The sequence below is a fragment of the Phragmites australis genome, chromosome 3 (genome assembly GCF_958298935.1).
Source record: "Phragmites australis chromosome 3, lpPhrAust1.1, whole genome shotgun sequence".
Lineage (NCBI taxonomy): Eukaryota > Viridiplantae > Streptophyta > Magnoliopsida > Poales > Poaceae > Phragmites > Phragmites australis.
The window spans coordinates 4,925,800-4,949,423 of record NC_084923.1 but is presented as its reverse complement, the minus strand read 5'-3'; the positions used below and the strand labels follow the sequence as shown (position 1 = coordinate 4,949,423).

Below are 23,624 nucleotides of genomic sequence, written 5' to 3'. Positions count from 1 at the left end.
GAGTCACAAGCAAGATGGTAATGTCGAGCCGAAACGATAAAGGCTTGCCTCACAAGCAACGCCTGAACCAGATGTAAGGCACAGGGCACCGACAGGTACGCGTCGCACTGACGACTAGTAAACAATACTGATCCTCAATACACTTCATAATAAAGCACTCCGGTTTACTCTAGAACCAACGTTAAGAAAGGGTCAACGTATGATTCGTCAAAATGACCAATGTAGTGGAATCACGCACCGGCATCATCCTCAAAATTTACAAGTCAGAACGTAATATTAGTAGTATTACATCATGCAGTGATTTCCCGGGTAATTTACTACAGTAAGTACTGACTATTTAATCCAGATCCATCGACTGTGCAGATGACGTGCCCAAGGATAAGAAATCACCGTGTGCTTTCTCGTTAGATCGGGAAATCACTGTCAGTAATTTATGTCAGGTCATGCCTGGACAAGGATACTTGACCACCACTTCTATCCAGAGGCTTCTCCTGATTCGAAAAGCAAGGTCGCCAACACATGCCACTATGTTTTCAAAGAAGAACCACCACCTTGAGGTCGCCAACACATGCCACTATGTTTTCAAAGAAGAACTCGGCTGGTGAAACTGCCGATGTATAGCTTTGCAGCACCGTTGGTGCAATTAATAGAAGGCTACATCAACCTGTTAGTGTCAGGCAGCTTTGATGCCTCCGGTTCCGATTTCACGATATGTTCCAAAGTTCATAATCAATAACATATACTATCCAGTCAAGATTCGGCAGCCTTTTAGCCCCTCTGTTACTTTAGTTTAATGTAGTAGTGGGTTGGTATCAATAACATATACTATCCCGATAAGATTCGGCAGACTTTCAGCCCTCTGCTACTGTAGTTTACTGTGGTAATGGGTCTGATACTGATTATATATATGTATATGTATATGTATATTTGTATGTGTACATATAAGTATAGGTATATGTATATATACACGTACAGGTATATGTATATGTATATATATGTGTACACATACATATAGTACATGTATATATGTATTTTTCATTTTTCAGGAAATTACAGGAAAATGTCGAAATAAATATTATTTATATTGTTAAATAGGCTAAAAAAAATCTAAAAATGCAAAGAAAAATATCTAAAACTCAAAAAAATATGAAACAATTTTTTTTAGGTTAGTATCACTTTCATCTACATGTTAAAACTATGTGCATGCATAAAAGCATTACTGTTTTCTCTATAATTAATTGAATGTGTTAAACATTGATAAATTTATAAATAAATATTGAAATGCACAAAATTTGTGAACTTAATTTTTTTAATCTTCTTTTATCATGCTCTATACAATGAAATAAAAACAGACGCGACGTAGATGCGCCAATCAGACTAGTTCTTACTGGCTTCCCTAGGCTCAACTTGTCCTCCAGTTTAGCAATTTCGAGTGCCCTTGAGCAAACAGGGAAGCTCATTTCGTCCCACGAATCCAAAATTATGCCTGATACGAGGCATGAATTTTCACAGTAGAACGCTGCATACTGACCAGCTGCTAAGCCCTGGTCGTCTTCAGACAGATGCACAACCAAAACATCATTTTCTCCTGTATGCTCTTTTGTCACAGTGCAACCATGAAATTCAGGGCTATGTCGCACCTGATGTTCAGAATTTTCATATTAGCACAGAAACCAGTAAATTCACACAGGAACGTACTATCAATCTCAGCATAAAACAAAAACACAGAAACAAATCCAGCTTAAGCGTGAGATGGGGAGAGGTTTCCTGAAAGCTGCAGTGCCACTTTGTTGTTGATTTTCAATCAATTTTGGGCTATTAAATTTCAGACTATAACCATAGTCCAACAAGAATCAACAGGATCGATCACCCACCCGTGTCAGGCCCCCAACCCAGAAAATAAAACGAAATGGTCATAAAAACAGTCCAGCATGGACTCTTCCATTCTACCCATCCTGACTTGGAAGCAATTCATTGCTGAAACAAGCGACACTAAGCACATAGCAAATGCTGGTAATTTATAGCAGGGGACAAATTGTTGAAGCACACATTTCTAATCCACACCTATTCACTGGCCTATTTAACATTGAACAATACCAGACAGAAAAAGCCAATAGCAGTGTATTATACTGCCTTTAAGACTACTATATGTGGTACTCTCTTACCTTGCATTTAAGTTGCTCGTTGTTTGCAGGTCCAGAATTGTTAAACCAATTTAGTGATCCAACACGAAATGCGCGCCTCCTTTTATCCAGCGAATAGTAATTCCTTGATACAAGAACCACATTGTTTTGAACATCTTTCTCAACCACGTACCTGCATAATATGAGGCCAATTCAATTGATGAATTTTCAGGATGAATAAAGTAAACAGTTACATGCCAATGGGTTTGTTTGTTTGTGTTTCTTTTCTGTGTTGCAACAGCCAACTTCAGGCCAGAGCAATAGTTTTCACCAAACATGGTAATGTTACACAATTAGCTGATAACATTGTAGCATACAGAAATTGAGTATGCCTCAAAAAACAGAACATACCAAGGTCCTCCAGGAAGCCGCAATCCTTGCCGCTGACCAATTGTATAGAACCAAAACCCACGGTGTTTCCCTAGGTAGTCTCCAGACTCAGCTTCCAGTATGACCCCCTCCATCTCTCTTATATGTCTTTCAACAAACTCACTAAACTTGACCTAGCAAGAGATACTTGTGTAGCTCCACGATGATATCATTTAACAAGAACATCGATCACTAAGAAGGTACAGGTTTACCTTTCCAAGAAAGCACATCCCTTGTGAGTCCTTTCTACCTTGGTTAGGAAGGCCCATTTGAGCAGCCAGTCTGCGCACCTCATCCTGCATAATACACGAAAAGGATTAGTAAAGCAAATCTTGGCATCTGACCCATGACATACATGTTTGTTTGTTGAAAATCCACCGAACCTTTGTAATACATCCTAGTGGGAAAATAAGCCTTCTAAGCTGAGATTGAGATAGATGCGAGAGGAAATAGGTCTGATCCTTGACCTGGAATAACAATTAGAGAACAGAAAAGGTGATTCATATAACAGTACCAAATCAAATTAACAATCTGACTATGTCATTACTGTAATCACAACTCTGTAGAAATCAAATGATATATGTGAGTGGGAATGTGCAAAGTACCTTATCCTTTGATAATTGTAGTACTGATGGCGCTTCCGTATTTTCAACGGAAGGATGGATTACATGGGCATAATGTCCTGAAGCTATGTAGTCAAATCCCAATTTTTCAATAGCTTCTAAGAAAGCCCCTGCACAAGCAACAATAAGCAAAACATCATAGTTAGAAAAATGCACCTCAACATAAATTTGGGTTTCCATGGTAGAAGAACATATTGCCATCAAAATACAAAGTTCATACCAAACTTTATTCTCGTGTTGCAAAGAACATCAGGGTTCGGCGTACGACCACAGCGATACTCATTGATGATATGAGATACCTAGATATCAAATTCACAATATTTTTTTTCTCAGAATAAATACTGTAACAAGTGCATTGGACAAGGCTCAGAGGGGAAAAGCTCAAATGAAGCTTACTCACCACATGGTTCCAATACTCATCGGATAGATGGACCACCTCCAATGGTACATCAATCTACAAAACCAGACATCAGACCCTCACTCCACATAGCCAAAACTTTTAGAAAAGAGATTACTCGGCTTTGGAAGCCAATAAAGGGTTTTGACGAATACATATATGTCATGATCCCAGTAGACAAACACTTGATTCACACACCAATTAGTACTCAATTCAACCCAATCGGTAGTTCATAGCAATATGCAAGTCACCACTCAATCCGAGTACAAATGGAGAAGAGGAATTTAGGATGGGAAGAGCAATTAGACTGGGAAGAGGAGAAGGGGACTGGGTGTAGAGGAACAGCAGTGAGGTTGGGGAATCAGAGAAGAAGAGGTCGAGGGAGGAAGAAGACTATTCCTGTTTGTTTATTGATGCCTCATTCTGCTGTCGCTCGTCTCTTTTTATCTGGTTGTTTCCTTCCAGCCGAGTGGGCCTAGAACCAGCCCGCAAGTCCAACCCGGGAGCACATCGCGTGGCCCACAAACGTGACATTCTCGAGTTTTTTTATTTTTTCGATTAAAAAATTAAATAAATAAATTCCTTATAAAAAAAAAATTACAAAACTAGACGTCTACTATTCTCATGAAACGGTTAGTCACGTAACGCCTCTTAAGAGGACGGTAAGCAGTCACACAGGCTCTTACCATACTTTCAGTGGCGGGTAGGCTTGCAGCGGCGGCAAGCGCATTCACGATGAACAGTCCTCCTAAGTTCAATTTCCCTCCTACTTTCTCTGTTCAAAACAATGATATTTTGTTGCTCCAAAAATTCTAAAAAAAATTATACTTGTTTCATAATTCATGTGCAACCCATTTTAATTGAATTCATCAAAAAATCCTATATAGAATTTAAACTAAAATTCTTCAAAAAAGTCTACTTTTATAACTTCTAGCAATTGTTAGGGCTCAAATAAAATTTTAAAAATCTGGTAAAATTCACTAATATTCTTCTTATATGATGTGATAATTTCTAAATTATTTTCAGCCCTATATTATATGGTAAAAAAGTGAATTCATTTGTAATGCACCATTTATATGTATTTTTATAATTTCATGTGATATTCTTCTTTTAACTTAATTTGAATTAAAACATATATAAACCTACTGCTAAAAATAATTTTAGAAATTATCTCATCACATAAGAAGAATATTAGTGAATTTTACCAGTTTTTTAGAAATTTATTTGAGGCACTAACAATTTCTAGAAGTTATAAAAATAATCTTTTTTTGGTGAATTTTATTTTAAATTCTACACAGGATTTTTTTGGTGAATTCTAAAATGGATTGCACATGAATTATGAAACACGTACAAAAATTTTTAGAATTTTTGGAGCAACAGAATATCACTGTTTTGAATACAGAAGGTAGGAGGAGAAATTAAACTTCAAAGTACTGTTCATCGTAGATTACTGTTCACGTAAGCTTCATATGGCTGTAAGCCTATCCGCCTCCTGAAAGGGCAGGTAAGAGCCTGGGAGACTGCTTACCGCCCTCTCAGACGCTTAGTTTTGCAATTTTTTCTATCAAGAATCTATTTATTTAATTTTTTAATTGAAAAAATATAAAAATAAAAAAAGCTCTGACATTCTCCCCTCCTTAAGATCGGGCTTGCCCTCAAGCCGATCTCATCATTGTCGAGCTTGAAACCACCAGGGTCCCTGGTCCCTTGCAACCATTCAATTTTGTAGACAACCTGACAATCCACTGCAAGCCTCTGAATGCCACTGCTGATACGCTCGTTGCTCTTCACCACCTGTGCTTTCAGCCAAGAAGAAGCTTCATGGAACTGCTTTACCATGGAAAGAGTAGAGTTTTTACCTCGTAGATCCACTTCCTCAGTGCCGCCATTGTCCAACTTCCCATGAGAACCAAATGATTGCACATATAGCCCAACAACATGAGATCTGAACTTGTTCAACAAAACAATGGGTGATGCCAAGATATTATCCAATTTGCAATCCTTGCACTTTGTTGTGAAATCTGATTCAACTCTACATGCTTGATGAACCATGGGAGCACCATTAGACATACTAGAGGTCAATGGCCACTGCAGGGACACTAGCTGCTCTCCCATTAGCTGATGGCACCAATTATCTGCACACCTTGCTTGATCATATTGCCTGTACATAAACAAACTCCACGCTTCTGCTGCAATAGTTGTTAGCCCATGGAGTTCTACTTGCATCATAGCTAGGATCAACCAAGATAGTCCATCTTCGTGATAGTGTTTGATCCGTAACACTTTCAGATGGATTTGAGGTGGTGGCCACGGTCTCAACTCAACCTGCCTTATCCATGATTTATTCCTCAAGTCACAGTAGCTCACCTTGCTCTTTGCTCGAGAATGTTGAATCGCATCAAAGCTGATTTCATAACCACCAATTTCACATGACACTTGCAGCTTCTTGATGTTTGCCGTGAACTCTGTCTCGTTAGAACTCATGTCAACAAAATGGAGATGCATGCTGCATCGCAGACAAAGAGCAGTAACATTGTGGTTGTAAACCTTGAGGATCAAAACTGGCACTAGACTAGAGTTGTTCGCCTCTTTCCATATTATATAATCAAAAGCTTGACTGAAAAATCTCTGTTCTGCCTCAAGTACAACACATTCACAAGCAAGGTTCACAATTGTTTCAGAAATGCTTACTGACCTGGTAATTTTCATGAGCAAAAGGTGGACATAGTTGTTCCCCGCATAGTCCCAAACTTTCTGTGTCTCTAATTCAAGTGAATAGCAATGTTGAGTTTCTTTCCAGTGTTCAATAGCATGGCCACCCTTGTTCCTTCCACAGCCGACATGGCCACATATTACACAAATCCAAAGATTGTCTGAAGTTCCGCAAATAGAACACCTGGATTTCTCCGATTGCTGCTGACAATATCTACAGACTGTGCATGGAGAGTCTGTCCATTTCGATATGCACGAGCAATGAACAGAATGATTGCAGATTGCAGCGAGAATACCTCCAGGATCTTGATCAAGTCGTTCAAGACATGCTGGACATGTAGGTTGCTCAGCCAAGCTCGTAACTGAGCTATGTGCCTGCTCGATCAATGCAGTGTAGTGCACATCTTCCACAAAACGGACACAGCAAACACCCCCCTTGTTCACGCCGAAAGTGAGGGAGAAGACGTAGTCGACGTGCGCAGCACCGTCGCGTCCGATGGCTGGGAGCCGCTTCACGACCACCACTGCACGCCCCGGCATCGCGCCCATGGCGAGGCTTCCATGAAGGAAGCCACTGCGACTGCTGTTGGGGAGGCATTCAATCGAGCAGTGGGCGGGCGTCGCCTCGGAGAGGTTGGTGGTGAGAGCGATCATCTGCGGGATGGTGCGGAGCGTGAAGTCCCCCGCGGTGGCAATGATGCTATCCTCCCGGCCGAGCAGCCGGATGGGCGCTGCGTAGATGTAGGGCGACGAGGGCAACGCGGTGGAGGCATGCCCAGCGACGCTAGCCCGCATAGCGTCTCCAGCGCGCTCCCCGTTCCCAGGAGGAAGCCGAACGAGACGCTGGAGATGACGGGGAGGCGAGAGCAGCGCGTCCCCAGGAGGAAAGCAAACGAGAAGTTTACCGCCAGTGGAGCCGCGACACTAACCACCCTCCTGGTCCACCACGTCGCCGTGCATCTCCGCGGGATTCAAACGCATGAGGAGACGAGGTGGTGGCTCCCCGGGGAGTGCGCGCTGGAGGAGACCGTGAGCACGCACGCACCCGCACAGCTCACCGCGGCCAATCCGGCGTTCCGCGACAACTTCTCGCGCTTTCTCGAGATTGACGTCGTCGTGGAAGAGAACGATGGCCGCGGCGTGGGTGGCGATCGCGGAGAGCAGTGGCGAATCATCCTTGAGCGACGGGATGCGGCGGAGGACGAAGGAAGCAGGGCAGCAGTGGCGGATCTAGGATTTTGGTTAAGGGTGGTTCAACTTAACATAACTTTTTTTAATACCACAAATATAACGTGCTAACATATAAGTATAGAATTTTACTAAAAGCACAATACAAGTATGAAATTTTACCAACATACAAGTCTGAAATTTGCGTTAAAAAGACTATCACCCATCTAAAGACTATAAAAAACACGGTACAAGTCTCAAAGAAGATTGCAATACTAATTTTTGTTAGTCTTACACCTTCTAATAGTCATAAAAGTCTCGATTATATCATCTTCATTCACTTTGGAGAAAATATCTCGCTCAATAAACGTGACTAGACAATCATCCAAAAGACTATCACCCATCCTATTTCTCAATTTACTCTTGACTAAATTCATTGCAGAAAATACCCTTTCAACACTTGCCGTCGCCACCGGTAGAAGCAATACCAATTTGAGAAGCAAGTACACCAAATCATAAACTTTATGTTTCTTTGTTTCAACAAGCTTAATTGAGAGGTCCACAAGGTTGTCTATGCCTTTGAAGCTATCACCTCTCCTCATATCATCAATATAGTTATCAAGTTGCATTTCAAGTCTTATCAAGTCAGTGCTTGAAATATCATTAGGGTAAAACTCAGCAAGTCTATGTACCTTGTCTGCATCAAAAGAGGCAAATGAGTCGGCAGGATTCAAGGCCGACATACAAGAAAGCAACTCCATATTAACCTCATCAAACCGATTGTCAAGCTCTTGATTAATTTGATCAATCACTCCAATATATACTTCTCTTCTAAAGTGGTCATCATTTGTTTGGTTTCGAGCAAACCGTGTTGATCTTCCATAAGGCACATAATTACCCTCCATTACAGGAACTTCGATGCCATGTTTATTGCAAAACAAAGTGACCATTTGAATGAATGCATCCCACCCATCAGACCTCAATTGTTGCATTCTACTCTTTGCCAAACTAACAAGTGTCATTGCATTAAGAATATCTTGATCTCTTCTTTGCAAACACTGGGACAAATCATTTGTGTATCCAAGAATGACAAGCATCAAGTGTGCACTGAAAATAAAGTCAAATGACTCAAACACTCCAACCATAGTATGTATTTTTGGCCAATCACCCCTTTGTGAAGTATCTTCTCCAAGAGTTATGAGTACCTCACAGATTATGTGATACATAGCAATAATGTTAACAACAGTTTTGTAATGAGAGCCCCATCGAGTCTCACCAGGCCTAGCTAACCCCATCTCTTGATTTAATCCACTCCCAGTTTCTAGTTCACCACATTCAAGTGCTTTCAAGATATTCTGAAGTCTAACATTTCGAAGCATGCCATGACGCTTACAAGAAACTCCAATAATACTCAGCAAGAGAGATACTTGATCAAAAAACCACACACAATCATCATTTCCCTTGGCAACAGCAACAAGAACTAGTTGGAGTTGATGTGCAAAACAATGGACATAATAAGCAGAAGGTGACTCTTTCATGATCAATGTTTTTAGCCCTTTAATCTCTCCTTTCATGTTGCTAGCTCCATCATACCCTTGACCACGGATTTGAGTTATAGTCAAATGGTGACTAACAAGTAAAGCTTGAATTGCTTCCTTAAGTGACAAAGAAGTAGTATCATCTACATGAACAACTCCAAGAAAGTGCTCACATGGCCTTCCCAATCTATCAACATAACGTAAGCAAAGAGCTAGTTGTTCTTTATGTGATACATCACTAGACTCATCAGCTAGAATAGCATAATGCTCATCACCAAGTTCTTCAATAATTTGCTTTCTAGTTTCTATGGCACAACATTGAATAATTTGCTTTTGTATCTCTGGGCAAGTTAAGGTGCAATTACCTGGAGCATTCTTCAAAACATACTTATTCACCTCTTCACTATTTGCTGCAAGCCAATTCAAAAGTTCAAGGAAGTTTCCTCTATTGCTAGACTCTTCATTTTCATCATGTCCACGGAATGCTAATCCTTGATGCAAAAGAAACTTCAAGCATCTAAGTGAATAAGTCAATCTGATCTTGTAAAGACGTAGATCCTCATTATTCAGCTTCACAATTTGATTATCAATTGCCGCACTAGGATTAATAAATAAGTTGTATCTCTCTTGAGCTGCATTGTGTACACTTGTTACACCACCCACATGTTTATCAAGTGCTTCCTCTCCTCTATTCCAATTTCTCCAACCACCTTTAATAAATGCATCAGTCCCCTTGCCCTTACTTTTTTCGTTTTTGAACAAGTAGCATACAAAGCAAAATACAGATTCCTTCTTGATACTATATTCAAGCCAATGATATTTATGAAACCATAAAGGAGTGAATTGTCGATCTCTATTTCCAATTTTTCTTTTTGCAAAATCATGCGCATAAGGTTGGAATGGACCTTTTAAGACTATATGCTCTTCGAATTGCATCTTGATCATTGATAGGATAACTTACAATGGGCAGTCTTTCCCCGGGATCATGTGGAAGGCGATTAATATCATAAATCGGTGGTAGTTGTGAGACATCTTCAAGTGGAACAGATGGTGGAGAAGATGGCATCAGATTCACAATTTCTTCAATTACTCTCTCTTGCTCTGGCGTGCCTTCTTGTTCTTGAGTTTGCTCTTCTGCCACAACACCAACCGAAGAAGGAGATGAAGAAGAGGCAATCTTCTTTGCTCTATGTTTCCGAAAAAGAGATGCAATGTCTCCATTCCTCTTCATGTTGCAACAATTCTACAATAAAAATACTCAATTTATCAGATTCAGACATAAATTGATGGTTATGTAAATCATACAATACATTTGTGAATTGTGATTGGGAGATCTATTTAACTGGTGGCGGAGAGTGACTGGGAATCTGGGATGGTGCCTCATGCAATTTATACAGGCAGAGCGCAAAACGAGCTGATTGAAAGCAAAGGGAATAGCTCATACGGCTCAGCGCAGGCCGGATGGTCTTGGGCTCTTGGCCTTGAGCTTGGTGGAGAGCGCCTCGAGCAGTCAAGCTGGTCGAGCAGTCGAGCTGGTTCATATCACTCAGACACTCACAGACTCACTGGTCAGCACTTGAATCGATCATCACCTTAGTTTGCAGCTTCAGCGAGCCTTCAGGCTGATATGAACAAATGTGTCAATTGGAAAGTGTCGATGCAACAATTGCTATATCTCTCTTCATTTGAACAAATGTGAGGATCGCCGGAAATATCATTATATTTGATCAGAATATAGAATTACTGCGATCTGAAATCTGAAGAAAAAAAAAGACATTGTATTCCGGCTCAAAATAATGTAAAACAATCCTCATCATGAGCACTAAACTGACTTACACATAAGCCTTTTATCGATTCATTCTCTCCTATCAAGCTAATCAACTAATCGGAGTTCTGAAGAGAGGAGAGAAAACAGTCATGAACCTCGGCTGCAGTGGCTTCTTCACGGCTCCTCAGGGCGGGCGGCAACAGCGAGCGCTGAGCGCCGAGCGCGGAGCGAACTGCTGACGCCTGACAGCGGACGGCCGGACGGCGGGGGCAGGACAGGACTCATCGACTCAGGACTCCGGAGCTGCGGAGCAGACTGCGGACGGCCGACGGCGCCAGGACTGGGAAAGTGGGCGGCGCTGCAGTCTGGACTCTGGAGAGTGGAGACGGATGAATGGGCCGAACGAAAATGGACGGATCCGTCGATGGGCCTTGGGCCACAGAAAAATATTAGGGTGGTCCATGGCCCACCTGTGCCACCCTTTGGATCCGCCTCTGCAGGGCAGTCGTCGCCGCCAGTGATGAGGGTGATGTCAGGTAGACGCGCCGTCTCTCCAGAAGGCATGCCGTTCGGTGGCGGCAGCGCCAGTCCGTGTCACATCCGGTTTTAGAAAGAGATAAAACTAGAAGTAAATCATATGTATAACAGTATCAAATTTTATATAAACAGTGATCTTATTAATGTATCACATACAGTATTATTATTATAACGTTTAACTAAAATAAATAAAGAGACTATAAAGACTTATACAAAAGCACACAACTAAACTCCGCGAAACTCTAACTTCCACATGTAATTGACCGGGAAAACGCCAGCCTAGCAGTCTTCATCTTGATCAAAAAAAAATCTGAATCTCCTTCAATGTTTGAGCAGCGCTTAGAGGATATTTGGGTAAAAACAACAAGTGTGAGTATAACTAGTACTTCGCAAGTGTGGGAAGTAAAAATACTATGTAAACTTAAACAAATAACAAGCTGTAATAGTTAAAATTTTGCATAAAAACCAACTATACTAACAAAGTATTATGAAAGCATCCTACTTATCTAGGTGATTCATCAGTAGATCTCCAACTCCTAGAACCATCTCCACATTTTTCCCATCCACCTGAATCCCACATCAGGCTCCCAACAGACCAAAATAACCCTAACCCATTTGGCTAATCATGTGAGGATCCAAGTCTTTCATAACTATGAGTACGGATGATATATCAGATTTTTACACTCTGCGGAGGTTGTCCAGCTTTCCTCACAAGTCGTGATTTTCCTTGTTACCGTGTCCGCGAAACACTTAACACACACTAGTGGTGTGTTGCCCGGAAAGTCACTACAAAACTGTTACAAAGTTTCATCCAGTATGTGCATGCCCGCTAGGTTTCACCGCCGTCAAAGTGGCATTCACACCACCTAGAAGCCCCCTTTTGTGTCTTATAGCTCCGAAAAGTTTTCACCATTCCCTTCCACTACACATCTCATACCACTAACCCAATGGTTCTGACCTTTACCATCCCCACACATCCACTCTTCCGTTTGGCATGCACAAAAACTAGAATCCACTAATTAATAGGCTATGCCTATCCCATACCAGATCTCGTAGTTGGTACGATATATCTTGAGTTGTCGTTCCACGAACCGGTCCTTACTTAGGTTACTTGAACAAACACTAAATCAACATCATAACTTCATCATTACCGACCCAACTTTGCTCAAGGCCTAAGGTTCCATGTTGCTAATGCCATCATTAATATTTTCAACTCAAAATTGCATTAATTTGTTAATCATGTTTAACCCTTAACCCTTCAATCCCCTTGTGCAAAGCTAAGCATGACTACCCATCATATCCTTTACTTACAATATGGCCACAAGGAATTATATGGAACAGGATACTATAAGTACATAGGATTCAGGATTAACAGCATGCATGTTTAAAATAAAAGAATGTATTTTAAACAAAACTGGGTTCAAAATGTTCAAGGACACTTGCCTCTACCAACTTGCTGCTCAAACTCTTCAAATTCTTGATCCTGGAGACTCTCGAACTGCTCTTTGTCTGCTCTCGACACACACCAGAAAAACATACAACAAAACCAACTAAGAACAGTACACCAAATAATAACTAACATATATGAAAAAGGTACTACAAGATAGTACACGTCTCTATGAACACGTGAGCACGAAAATCATCTAAATCGGAGCTAGAACGAGAAAGTTAAGCTAAAAACAAGTTTTAGATTAAATCTTAAAAGGAAAAAAGACTTGTTTTGAATTAAACAAAAAGTTTAAGGGCCTTTTTGTAAAAACAAAGGGACTTATTTGCAAAATCGTCGTTGTTCATGAATTAATTTAATTCGGAATATGACTAGGTATTTCTTGGGTGAGGTGGCACTGCCACGTAGGCTGATTGGCTGAGGTGGTCGGCTTAAGTGGCGATGATGTGGCCAGCTTGGTGACTAGGATTACACATGCCACGTGTTGCCACGAGATTGGCTCGACGAAGGGTTATTTTGGATCTAATCTAGGCCATCTGTTTTAGATCGGATGGCTGGGGTTGGATGGGGCTTTGGACGGCTGGCTCAGAGAGGAGAGGCAGCAGCGGTAAGCTCGGGCACAGCGGTGTCCTCGCCAAAGGGGCGACGGACCACGTCGCCGGTCACGGGGGACAACGGTGAGCGGTGGTGAAGAGAGAAGAGGGCACATGAAACTGTTTGAGGGCACGTACCGACGACGGCGCGGATCGGGTGACGTGCGACGGCGGGGTAGACGTTGGTGAGGCTTGGGTGGCGTCGGGGAGGGTCGCTCCGGCAGCCAAACTCGACGGCGACGGCTCTGGCGAGCGCAGAGGTTGACTGAAAGGCTCGGGCGCTGCTTGGCTTCGGCAACCGTGCGTCGAAACGGTGGTGACAAAGCTCGGGTGGCTCGGCTATGGTGGCGGGCGAAAAACCTTCGGATGGCCAGGTAGATGGGAAAAAGAGGGGGGGGGGGGTCCGGGCTTTATATAGGCGGGGGAAGGGATAAGGGCATGCGGTTTGGATTTGGCTCACTTTGGTTGGGATACGAACGCGGGAGAGCGGCGAACGACGTCGGCCTCGACTCGGACATGGGCGGAGTCCCATTCGGGCGGAAGAGGAAGAAGGCACGGGGCCCACCTGGCGGCGTCTTGCGGAGAGAAGGCGGCTTTTGGCCGGGCGCCACTGGGAGGAGCGGCTCGGCGTTGCTGGGCCGTGGCCTTCGGCCGGCCCAGGCGGGGAGGCACGGGTGAGGGGAGGAGGGAGCGGACCGGCCTGGGAAGGAAAAAAATGGTCGGAAAGGGGAAAAGAAAAAGGGGAGGGAAAAGGAAGATTCGGCCCAAAGAGAGAAAAAAAGATTTTCCTTTAATAAAACCTTTTCAAACTTTTTTTTTTCAAAATTCGAACAACGCGCTCGGGGTTTTCAAAAGCTTATTTTCCACACAACAAAAACTCTAATGCAGCTAAACTCAGTATGAATGCAACAAACTATAATATAGCCACTCAGTATGAATGCAACAAACTATAATATAGCCTAGGTTCATTTTTCTAGATTTTAGAAAAATAATTTCTTTCTCCTAAGATTTTGAGGCAAAGAATAACACCCTATTCTAAGAAAAAAGATATTTATTACTATTTCCAAAAAGTTGAAAAAACTAGGGTGTTACAGTCCGGCAGCCGGCTCTTCGACGGAAGTGAACCGCCGCCTCCTCTACGAGCTCGCCCCGGTCCGCTGGTAGCTAACCAAGCGCCGAGGAAGCCGGATCCGTTGCCGCGTCGAGTGAAGAAGTTGGGGAAGATGGAGATGTGGTAGCAGCCAAATCTGATGCCGGTGATGCCGTCAGTGAACTCGTCTTGGCCGCTAGCGAGCGCGTCGACGCCAATAGCGCTGCAGTGGACACCTGTAGCGCCGCCACCCTCTCAGCGATCTCCGCGAGAATCGATGCCAAAACGGTGAGTGGCGTAACGGATGTCGGCGCAAGGTCGGTTGCCGACGCCGGTGTGGACAACTCGGGAAAACACTGATGCACGTTGGAGGCGTTGAGATCAATTCCGAGTGGGGACTTGTCTATGTGGCTGATGGTCGTGGACGTCGTTGCGGTGGTCGATGCGGGCGCGTTGTCGAAGTTCGGCACGCAAGTGGCGAGCGCTGGCGCAGCGGTGGCCACCGGCGGATGATGGGGAGCAGACGCCGCCAAGGTTGCCGTGACCGAGGCCATAGTCGAGTACGCCAACTCGCCAGAGTGGTTGCCGACGCCGGGAAGATGGTGCACGCGCTGGATGTCCAAGGCACAGCAGCCGGCGTAGACGTTGCGTCCATGGAATGGCTTGCCGCGCCTGCTCCGCTCCCTTGCTCGTCTGGAACCAGACGGCAACCTCGACGCGCCACGTGGTCGTCGACGCGAGCACCTGCACCGCTGTCACCCCGTAGATGTCGTAGACTACGTGCAGCACTTCCTCGATCACCGGGTACCGCACCTGGCTGACGGTGACGCGAAGAAGCCAGCTCGGGGTGGTGTCTAGCCAGTTTGGCATTTCAGCGAACGGGTGGCGAGCACTGCCACCATGAGCTCCTCCACCAGCGAAATTCATGGCCCCCGCACTACAGCTCCGGGGGTCGACGGGCTTTGATACCAATTGTCACGATCCCAGTAGACAAACACTCGATTCACACACCAATTAGTACTCAATTCAACCCAATCGGCAGTCCACCTGCAGGCGCCCTGGCCTTCGCCGCGCACTGCACGAGGTGCTCCTCCACTGCCACCTCCCCCGCCCCCGCGGTGCTGGCTGCGGAGGACGAGAGCGCGTCAAACGGCCGCGGTGGCTGGAAGTGGGAACGGAGGAGGGGTTTAGGGTTTAGCGGAGGTCGGCGTTGGAGGAGCAGGCGTAAGGTGAGGAGTGTGGATAGGGGCGAAGCCAGATCCAAACCGAGGGGGTGCACGTATGATTACTATTCACAAAATCAATGTTTATTTACTGTTTATCGTCCCTATGTTCAGTGATAATTTTAGATGAGAGGGGAGTGCATATGCACTCACCAGCCACAACGTAGCTTCGCCCCTGAGTGTGGAGACGACACGCAGCATGGGTGGAGGTGTCACCCCGAGCTACCACCGACTGCCGTGTAGCGCTTATCGCTATACTAGATTGGGTTTTCTCAGCGTGCCCGTGCTTCAGAGTTTAGGCTTGCAAGGGAAGTAAAAGAGAGAAAGTGTATTTGGCTGTGTCTCTGAAACTCCGTGTTCTCTGGAAGACGGCATCCGTTTTCGTTGTGGGCTTGGGCATGAGCAAATCCGCTATGCATGTTATCTAGAATGGAAATATCCTGCCTACGGCTGACACGAAAAATGGAATAGTTTCGACTGTGGTAAGATAACTAAATTTCCAAGAACCACTTCTAGGGTTGAAAAAGTCGATATTTACACATATGTCAGCGCGCATCATGTGAAAGTAATTGGTTCTCTCTTCATTATGCTCACGGATTGCAGTTCAACTGATGCAAGCACCGCTCGTGTTAAGGCGGAAACTTCAGGAGCACTCGTGCGTGCCTGGCCTGCTACAGTCATAGGAAGAGGATGTTAAAGCCAATGTTTTGTTCCTCTTATTCGGAATGATTTTGATGAATCTTGAAATGGTACTGAACCTGAATTTCTCACTTTTTTCAATGGAAGAGGTACTTTCATTCCACGACTGATAGGGAAAAGAAGCATGGGATGGATGGAGCAGGCACGGAGGCAAAATCCCTCCACACCAAAGAAGTTTGTTGAAAAGCGTAAAAAAGAGAGAGTAAATTTCACAAACATATAACTATTTATATACTTGTAACGTAAACTATAATTTTTAAAATCTATTTCAAAAAATATAACTATTTATGTCTTTAGTAACGTAAAAGTATAACTTTTTAGCCTGATTCTATCATTATATTATACTAAAAATGTGTGGCGAATAAATTCTTAGTCACAAATATAGTAAAATTAGTTAAAAATTAAATATATAACATGTGAAATATAAGACTAACAAAATATGGTTTACCATAATTATGACAATCAATCAAAAAATTAACTAAAAATCTGTGATATAACTAAACTTAGTCGTAGCAAGGCCAGGCACAAATCAAACATGTATTGTCTCCTCAGCAGAAAAAAGTGTTGTGTCACGCGCAATCCTATTGAACCAAATTATTTTTCTTCAGAATTTCTTGATTTAAGATAAATGCATTTGATGCATGTTGAGGAAAAGCTAGCTAACCATAATTTGGATTGGAACGGATTGTTTGAAACGCGGGAACAGATGGTTGAGGGTGGCGGCGGCGGCGGGGATCCGGTAGTGATGGTTGGGATCCGAAAGGGGGTGACGACGGCGCCGGGCGGGTAGGGCCACCACTGCAACAGATGGTTGGGGGTGGCGGCAGCGGTGATCCGGTGACGATGGCAGCCATGATTCGTGAGGGGGTGACAACGGTGATAGGCGAGAGGGGCGACGAAGGAGGAGGCAATGGTGGTGGTTGGGAGGGGCGGTGACTTCATTGCTTCACGCGCACGGTCGCATGACACGGGTCTGGGATTTTGGGGCTAGGGACTTTGGGTGGCGGGTGGTTCTAGGGTTTTACAGTGGGTCAATTGGGCTAGTTGGGCCAGATTTGTGATGGCATGTGGTTGAGGATCCATTGGTACACATGTACGGGTAGTAGGATAACGGACTCATACCCGCTCCACATGATTGGTGGCGATTTTGTCCAGTTAACAGACCCGCGGGTACAAGAAGAGGTCCATACCCAACTCCTGATGGAGTAATTACCCGCCAGGTATCGGGTTTCGGAGCCTATTACCATCTCTAACCACACAAACTACTATACATACACACCACACTCACACACGTGCGAATGTGCCATTATCACACGCCTTCATATATAACACCGCTGAAAGCACTCACATGCATGTAAATTTTAAAATTGCTTAGATGCACTACATATATTGACCGGTGGGCACAGAGGTATCATACTCTAAGTCCTTTTCTCCTTAAGTTACTAATTGTTTGGGTTGAGGCTTTTCCAAAAGCTACTTCTAGCTGATGGTTTTGGAGAAACTGATACGTTGTTTGGTTACCCTATCTAGCTGATAGCTTTTGAGCTGAATAGAGTGTGTAATGTTTGTAATGTCCCTAGCTGTATGGAGTGAATGTATTTAGTTTTGTAAATTGTTTAGTGGATGTTATTAATATTTACTAATTGTATTAGTGATTGATTTAGTTTTATTGGAAATGTAAATAATTAAGCAACCATATTTTTTAATTTTTGGAAACATGTGTGTCCCATAGTAGAATGTCATCATTCCATTGATTAGCGAATTAGAAAATGATGATAAAGAACATTACATGTTGCATATTCTCTCATTGATATCAAAGCGTTAGCAATACTATCACAAACAATATTCATATCGTTCTCTTTATGTCCTAATGAACTAGGTTGAGATGACGATACTTCATGATTATTGGGCATGTAGCATCTTGATCGCATCTCTCAAAGCACCATCTAATGAAGTGAGTAATTTAAAGATATGTATTATGAAGCAACTATAGATGCCTATTCATAACTAGTACAATGCCTATATGTTGCAACGGTTCCTAAATTATACGCTCATCTTTTAGCTTTTGTTACTATATATTACGCTGTTTGCAAATACTGCTTCACCAAAAGATTGTACCACCTAAAACCTACAGAAAAAGAAAAAAACCAATTGCAAAATATTAAAAATTCATACACATTTTTTTATTACAAGTTGAACTTCTCCACTACATTACAAAAGCACACATAAGTTCCACTGCTTAACTTGTTCAATTACACCGTCTACTTTTATGTGTACATACAAAAGCACACAGAAGTACTGCTCGATTAAAATCCTGCTAAGTTAGTATGGAAAATATAGAAGCATGAAATATCTGACAGATGTGATCAGAGACCTCATTAGGCTTCTCCTGGTTGATGAAGTGACTCCCTCCATGACAACCACATCCTCCAAATTTGGCACGCTTGCCTTGAAGCCACACCCTTGTGAATGTAGTCTTGTACCCCCGGTGTGTTGCATGTAAGGTCCAGGTCCCCAACAATGAACTTTGTCGGAACTTTTATTGGAGCTCCAGTCCATGGTGCAGAAAGCTCCCAGTTCCTGCCGAACATAAAATGTATCGGATGAGACCATATAAATGCCTTTTTTTTTTTAAGAACCGGGTCTCTCTTACCTGAGGCATTCTTCGTCGCGAACGAGCACGGAGCTCGATTGGTAAAGCCGCAGGGAGTGGCCGAGTCCACCCAGATTCTATCCCGGGATGTCGCACGCCCTCATCTGGCCTTCAAAGAAGGCCCCTGGTAAGAGGGACCTAATTTTACAAATAAAATAAAAATAAATGCCTTTGTCAGCTTTGGTTAAAGCCTTAATACATATATTTTGAATAAGCATGGGAACCAGCTGAAATCTAACTCAGTTATTAATACATAAATTGTGAGAGTGAAACAAGATGCATACAAATCCATGCATCTGTAGTAGTTAAATCCACCAGTAAAACCTGTCTTCTCAATTTTTTTCTCCGTAGAAGGAAATATCTTCCTCTGCACCAGCATTGTGAAACTGCTTCCCTGTGAACCAGCATAAAATTAACACAATGAGTAGAAATATTGAAAAAATGGCATGTATAATACTTAGATACCAGACTATTTTTTTAAGAACACAGATATCATATATTGGATGACATAAAATCCTGTAAAATTTTAGAATGAACAAAGATATAACATGGAAACAAATATCGGTCTTCACTAAAGCTCACAATTATATGTAATAAATTTAGAAATACATCACTTTTCATCTTCTTATAAGGACTTGTTACATCGCAATTGCTATCCAGTATCACACAACCTCGTAGAACCTACAAACATGTGTAGTGCATAGAATATTTACATGGCACATCACTTGATTCAGTTTTGAAATGAACCAAAAGCTTAGCATCAAATATCATCTTTCAACACCAATTAGTGTACATTCTCGCGACAACAAATTCGCGACAACGAATTCAACATATTTGAACTGAAGTCACTAAAGTTTGAATCTTTTTTGCAACGAAAATAAATTAGGTCCCCAGAGCTACATGGATCCATGAGAGAGGCAAAGGGCATGCTCATCGATCTCCGGCCCTCCTCTGGCGAAACCCTAATTGTGGCGATCGATAACTAGGAGGTGTCGAAGGGTGACAGACGGTAGCAGCGGCAAAGGTGACGGGTCGGTGTTGAGAGGCAAGGGAGGGGACGGGTGGCGGTGGGGGAGACGGGGCTCCTCTGGTGAAACCCTAATAGCTAGAGGAGATTTCGGTCGAGGAGTGCTTGGTTGCGAGGGGAGGGAAAGGGAGAGATACGATATCAATTACGAGTAAATACATTTTAACTTGGTGTCCACTCTTATTTCTAGCATCTGCAAAAGCTAGAGAAGTATCCTGCAACGTATTTCTCGCTTGCAACTTTTAGCAATTTAATGGGCTTTTTGCTTTTGATAAGCTGCTTCCAAAAGCGACCCGTTTTGTTCGGCTTCCGGCTTCTGGGGCTGAAACGGGCCGCAATCGGGATACATAGAAAAGTGCAAGCCCCCGACCGAGGCCGTCCTAAAACCCTCGAACGGCCATGCCACTCTCCACTCTTAGCCACCCGGCCGCCGCCGCCGCCGGGAGCGGGAAATCCTTCTCCCCTGCTTCCCCGGCGGCGCAGTCAGTACGTCTGCCCAGGACACGCCTCCCTGCCCCCGCCGCCGTGTCCGCCGCGGCCGCGACTGTTCAGGCGGGTTCCGCGGAGGATAGGGTCTCAGCGCTGAGTCAGGTCTCCGGAGTTCTGGGATCGCAGTGGGGCGACGAGGGGAAGGGCAAGCTCGTCGACGTGCTCGCCCCCCGCTTCGACATCGTCGCGCGTTGCCAGGTGAGGGGACACGATTCGGTTTTTGTTAGGCCAAATCGCTAATCCATGCCTAGTTTGTTGTTTGGGGGCACTACTGTGCGTGTCCGGTGGTAGTGTGATCTTGCAGTTCACCGGACGAATCTTGAGAATTCGGGATTAATTTTCTGGATTGGTGTTCGATGATGAAAGTGTAATCTGTTTGTAGAATTCACCTTCTTCTGGTCTTATTGTTGGGGCCCCCTCGTTGATTTATGCAAAATTTGTAGAAGAAAGTAAAGTTTCAACTTTATAGTTCCATATGGTTTTGCTGATCTGTAGATGATCGATCTTTTACATTTGCTGGATGTTGGCTGCACCTTTGGATGGCAACATGAATCTCTGGATGCTTGATCGTAACAGAATTAATGAACCGTTAAAATATGTCTAAAAGATGCATTGGCACCGATTATAATTTTCATTTCTACTATGCTGGAATATCTGGTCTTAAATCATGTAGAGAAATTGTAGATGTTAAAGATTCGCCTGTATAGATTATCCGTGCAATGGTTGATTCGAGCAAAAGAGTATTTTTTTTTTACTAGGTTGTATGAGAAATCTTGCATTTGTGGTTATATTATGGAGAAACTAGTAAAGCTGCAAGCTTTTATGCTATGCTTGGTAAAGTACTGCTAGTTGTTTGTGTTCTTGAAGGAAAGTGTTGCGAGTTGCTTAACTTACTCAGGCTCAAGATTTCACTATGTTTTGCATCTTCTTCTAGCTGTACTGGCAGTTTGTTAGTAACATGTACTATTCTGCTGCTCCTGGAGGCCACATCTCATTTTAATGCCTTCTATGCATAGCCATAGCCGTTCCCTTATTTGTTATTTTTTTCCCTTGATGTTTCCTAGATTCTCACTAGTTCCCTCTTTTTGCATAATTGAATTTCCATTCTAAATGTATACACACTTTACATAAAGTTCTTAGACTTCAGTATAAGTAGTCAGTATCAAGTAGCTGTTTCTCCTGAGTTTAGTAGACTTATCTGAGTTTCCACCATATTGTTATCAGGGTGGAGCTAATGCTGGACACACCATCTACAACTCTGAAGGCAAGAAATTTGCCCTTCATCTTGTTCCATCTGGTATTCTCCACGAAGGGACAGTTTGTGTCGTTGGCAACGGAGCAGTGATCCATGTTCCAGGGTTCTTCGGCGAAATTGATGGTCTTGAGTCCAATGGAGTCCGTTGCAATGGAAGGATACTGGTCTCTGATCGGGCACATCTGCTGTTTGATTTGCACCAGATTGTAGATGGACTTAGAGAAGCTGAGCTGGAAGATTCCTTTATAGGGACAACTAAGCGAGGCATTGGACCTTGTTACTCTAGCAAGGTAACTCGAAATGGACTGCGAGTTTGTGATCTAAGGCACATGGACACTTTTGGGGATAAGCTTGATGTCTTATTGAAAGATGCTGCTTTGAGGTTTCAAGGCTTGAAGTACAGCAAAAGCATGTTCAAGGAAGAGGTTGAGAGGTACAAGAGGTTTGCAGAGCGCTTGGAGCCCTTCATTGCTGATACTGTGCATGTGTTAAATGAATCTATCCAACAGAAGAAGAAAATTCTGGTTGAAGGTGGCCAAGCAACTATGCTGGATATTGATTTTGGAACTTATCCATTCGTGACTTCTTCTAGCCCTTCAGCTGGTGGAATATGCACCGGACTTGGGATTGCCCCAAGGGTAATTGGTGACCTGATTGGAGTGGTAAGTTAGAACCATTGAAGTTGAGCATTCCTCTTTCTGTGTTGTAGGCTTATGTATTCTATATACTTTACGTGTAGGTGAAAGCTTACACATCAAGAGTTGGATCTGGTCCTTTCCCAACTGAACTGTTTGGAGAGGAAGGGGATCTCCTTAGGAAGGCTGGAATGGAATTTGGAACGACAACGGGTCGCCCAAGGCGATGTGGCTGGCTTGACATTGTTGCACTTAAGTACTGCTGCCAAATCAATGGGTTTTCATCACTTAATCTGACCAAACTTGATGTTCTGTCTGGGTTGTCAGAAATTAAGTTTGGTGTTTCTTACAACCAAATTGATGGACAGAAGCTACAATCCTTCCCAGGGGATCTTGACAACCTGGAGCAAGTACAGGTAAGCTTTGACATGTACTTCTGTTCACTGTGTTTCCATGGCCTGTCGATTGAACAGTAAGGCCTTTGGATAAGAGCATTATGCTGTGCCAACGATTTACTGTTATTTGTCCAGTTTCAAGACAAATATCATAAGCTTGTCTTGTGTTACCAGTTTGGCAGTGACAATTTAGACAGGTAAGAATACATATCTTTCATCTATTATATCCCTTGTCTTGTGTTTCAGGTTAAATATGAGGTGCTGCCTGGGTGGCAAAGTGACATTTCTTCTGTTCGAAGTTACAATGAACTTCCCCAAGCTGCCCGTCTCTATGTGGAGAGGATAGAAGAGCTTGTTGGTGTTCCAGTACACTACATTGGTGTTGGACCTAGGAGAGATGCTCTCATATACAAGTGAAAACAACTTCATTCGGTCTTCAATGGGCGAAAAAGAATTTCAGCCCTAACTAGGACTTGAGCATTTGCTCTTATTATTCCTCTTTGTTGCCATGGTAGCTGTGATGCAGTGGAGAAGTTACTGACCGGTGAAATGGTCTAATGCCCGCAATAATCAGAACTTGTTCTAGAACGTCTGCCGAGGCATCAGCTATGGCGAATAAGGAAGGATGAGTATTTTGCACTGTCGTTTGACTCTACCAATTGTTCGGTGGTACATCATATATTTTGCACTAATTATGAAACTTGCCTGCTCGGAACCCGATATACATCCGGGATTGGATTCCTTTGTTGATGCTTGTCTTTCCTGTTCTTGGTTTAAAATGGGAGGTTCATCCTGACTCCTGAGTTACTTGATCGAAATATGCG

General features: G+C 43.3%; 3 protein-coding genes across 3 annotated transcripts; 1 reads left to right on the top strand and 2 right to left on the bottom strand.

Annotated features, from left to right (window-relative positions):
• Positions 1–1,090: 1,090 nt before the first annotated feature.
• Positions 1,091–5,624, bottom strand: LOC133910450 (uncharacterized). The gene is made up of 10 exons (XM_062352846.1): positions 5,226–5,624; positions 3,728–3,802; positions 3,576–3,629; positions 3,396–3,474; positions 3,158–3,285; positions 2,936–3,019; positions 2,765–2,848; positions 2,535–2,686; positions 2,166–2,316; positions 1,091–1,640 (listed from the first exon to the last, which is right to left on the bottom strand). Exons 1-10 carry the CDS (start codon positions 5,622–5,624, stop codon positions 1,248–1,250), a joined length of 1,599 nt encoding a protein of 532 aa, XP_062208830.1. The 3' UTR covers positions 1,091–1,247.
• Positions 5,625–5,939: 315 nt separating this feature from the next.
• On the bottom strand, positions 5,940–7,130 carry LOC133910914 (uncharacterized). Its single transcript, XM_062353151.1, has 2 exons — positions 6,581–7,130; positions 5,940–6,078 (listed from the first exon to the last, which is right to left on the bottom strand). The coding sequence occupies exons 1-2, from the start codon at positions 7,077–7,079 to the stop codon at positions 6,053–6,055; spliced, it is 525 nt and encodes a 174-aa protein (XP_062209135.1). The 5' UTR covers positions 7,080–7,130; the 3' UTR covers positions 5,940–6,052.
• Positions 7,131–20,390: 13,260 nt separating this feature from the next.
• On the top strand, positions 20,391–23,548 carry LOC133911708 (adenylosuccinate synthetase 1, chloroplastic). The gene is made up of 4 exons (XM_062354078.1): positions 20,391–20,713; positions 21,740–22,432; positions 22,510–22,821; positions 23,047–23,548. Exons 1-4 carry the CDS (start codon positions 20,426–20,428, stop codon positions 23,215–23,217), a joined length of 1,464 nt encoding a protein of 487 aa, XP_062210062.1. The 5' UTR covers positions 20,391–20,425; the 3' UTR covers positions 23,218–23,548.
• Positions 23,549–23,624: the final 76 nt, after the last annotated feature.

Coding starts and splice junctions, on each gene's coding strand:
- LOC133910450 (XM_062352846.1), bottom strand. CDS start 5,624: ATGGTTCATCAAGCATGTAGAGTTGAATCAGATTTCACAACAAAGTGC. Junction 3,630..3,727: donor ACTGGGATCATGACATATAT/GTATTCGTCAAA, acceptor CTGGTTTTGTAG/ATTGATGTACCATTGGAGGT. Junction 3,020..3,157: donor TACAATTATCAAAGGATAAG/GTACTTTGCACA, acceptor TTGTTATTCCAG/GTCAAGGATCAGACCTATTT.
- LOC133910914 (XM_062353151.1), bottom strand. CDS start 7,079: ATGCGGGCTAGCGTCGCTGGGCATGCCTCCACCGCGTTGCCCTCGTCG. Junction 6,079..6,580: donor ACTTGATCAAGATCCTGGAG/GTATTCTCGCTG, acceptor TCTGCGATGCAG/CATGCATCTCCATTTTGTTG.
- LOC133911708 (XM_062354078.1), top strand. CDS start 20,426: ATGCCACTCTCCACTCTTAGCCACCCGGCCGCCGCCGCCGCCGGGAGC. Junction 22,433..22,509: donor TTGGTGACCTGATTGGAGTG/GTAAGTTAGAAC, acceptor CTTTACGTGTAG/GTGAAAGCTTACACATCAAG. Junction 22,822..23,046: donor ACAACCTGGAGCAAGTACAG/GTAAGCTTTGAC, acceptor CTTGTGTTTCAG/GTTAAATATGAGGTGCTGCC.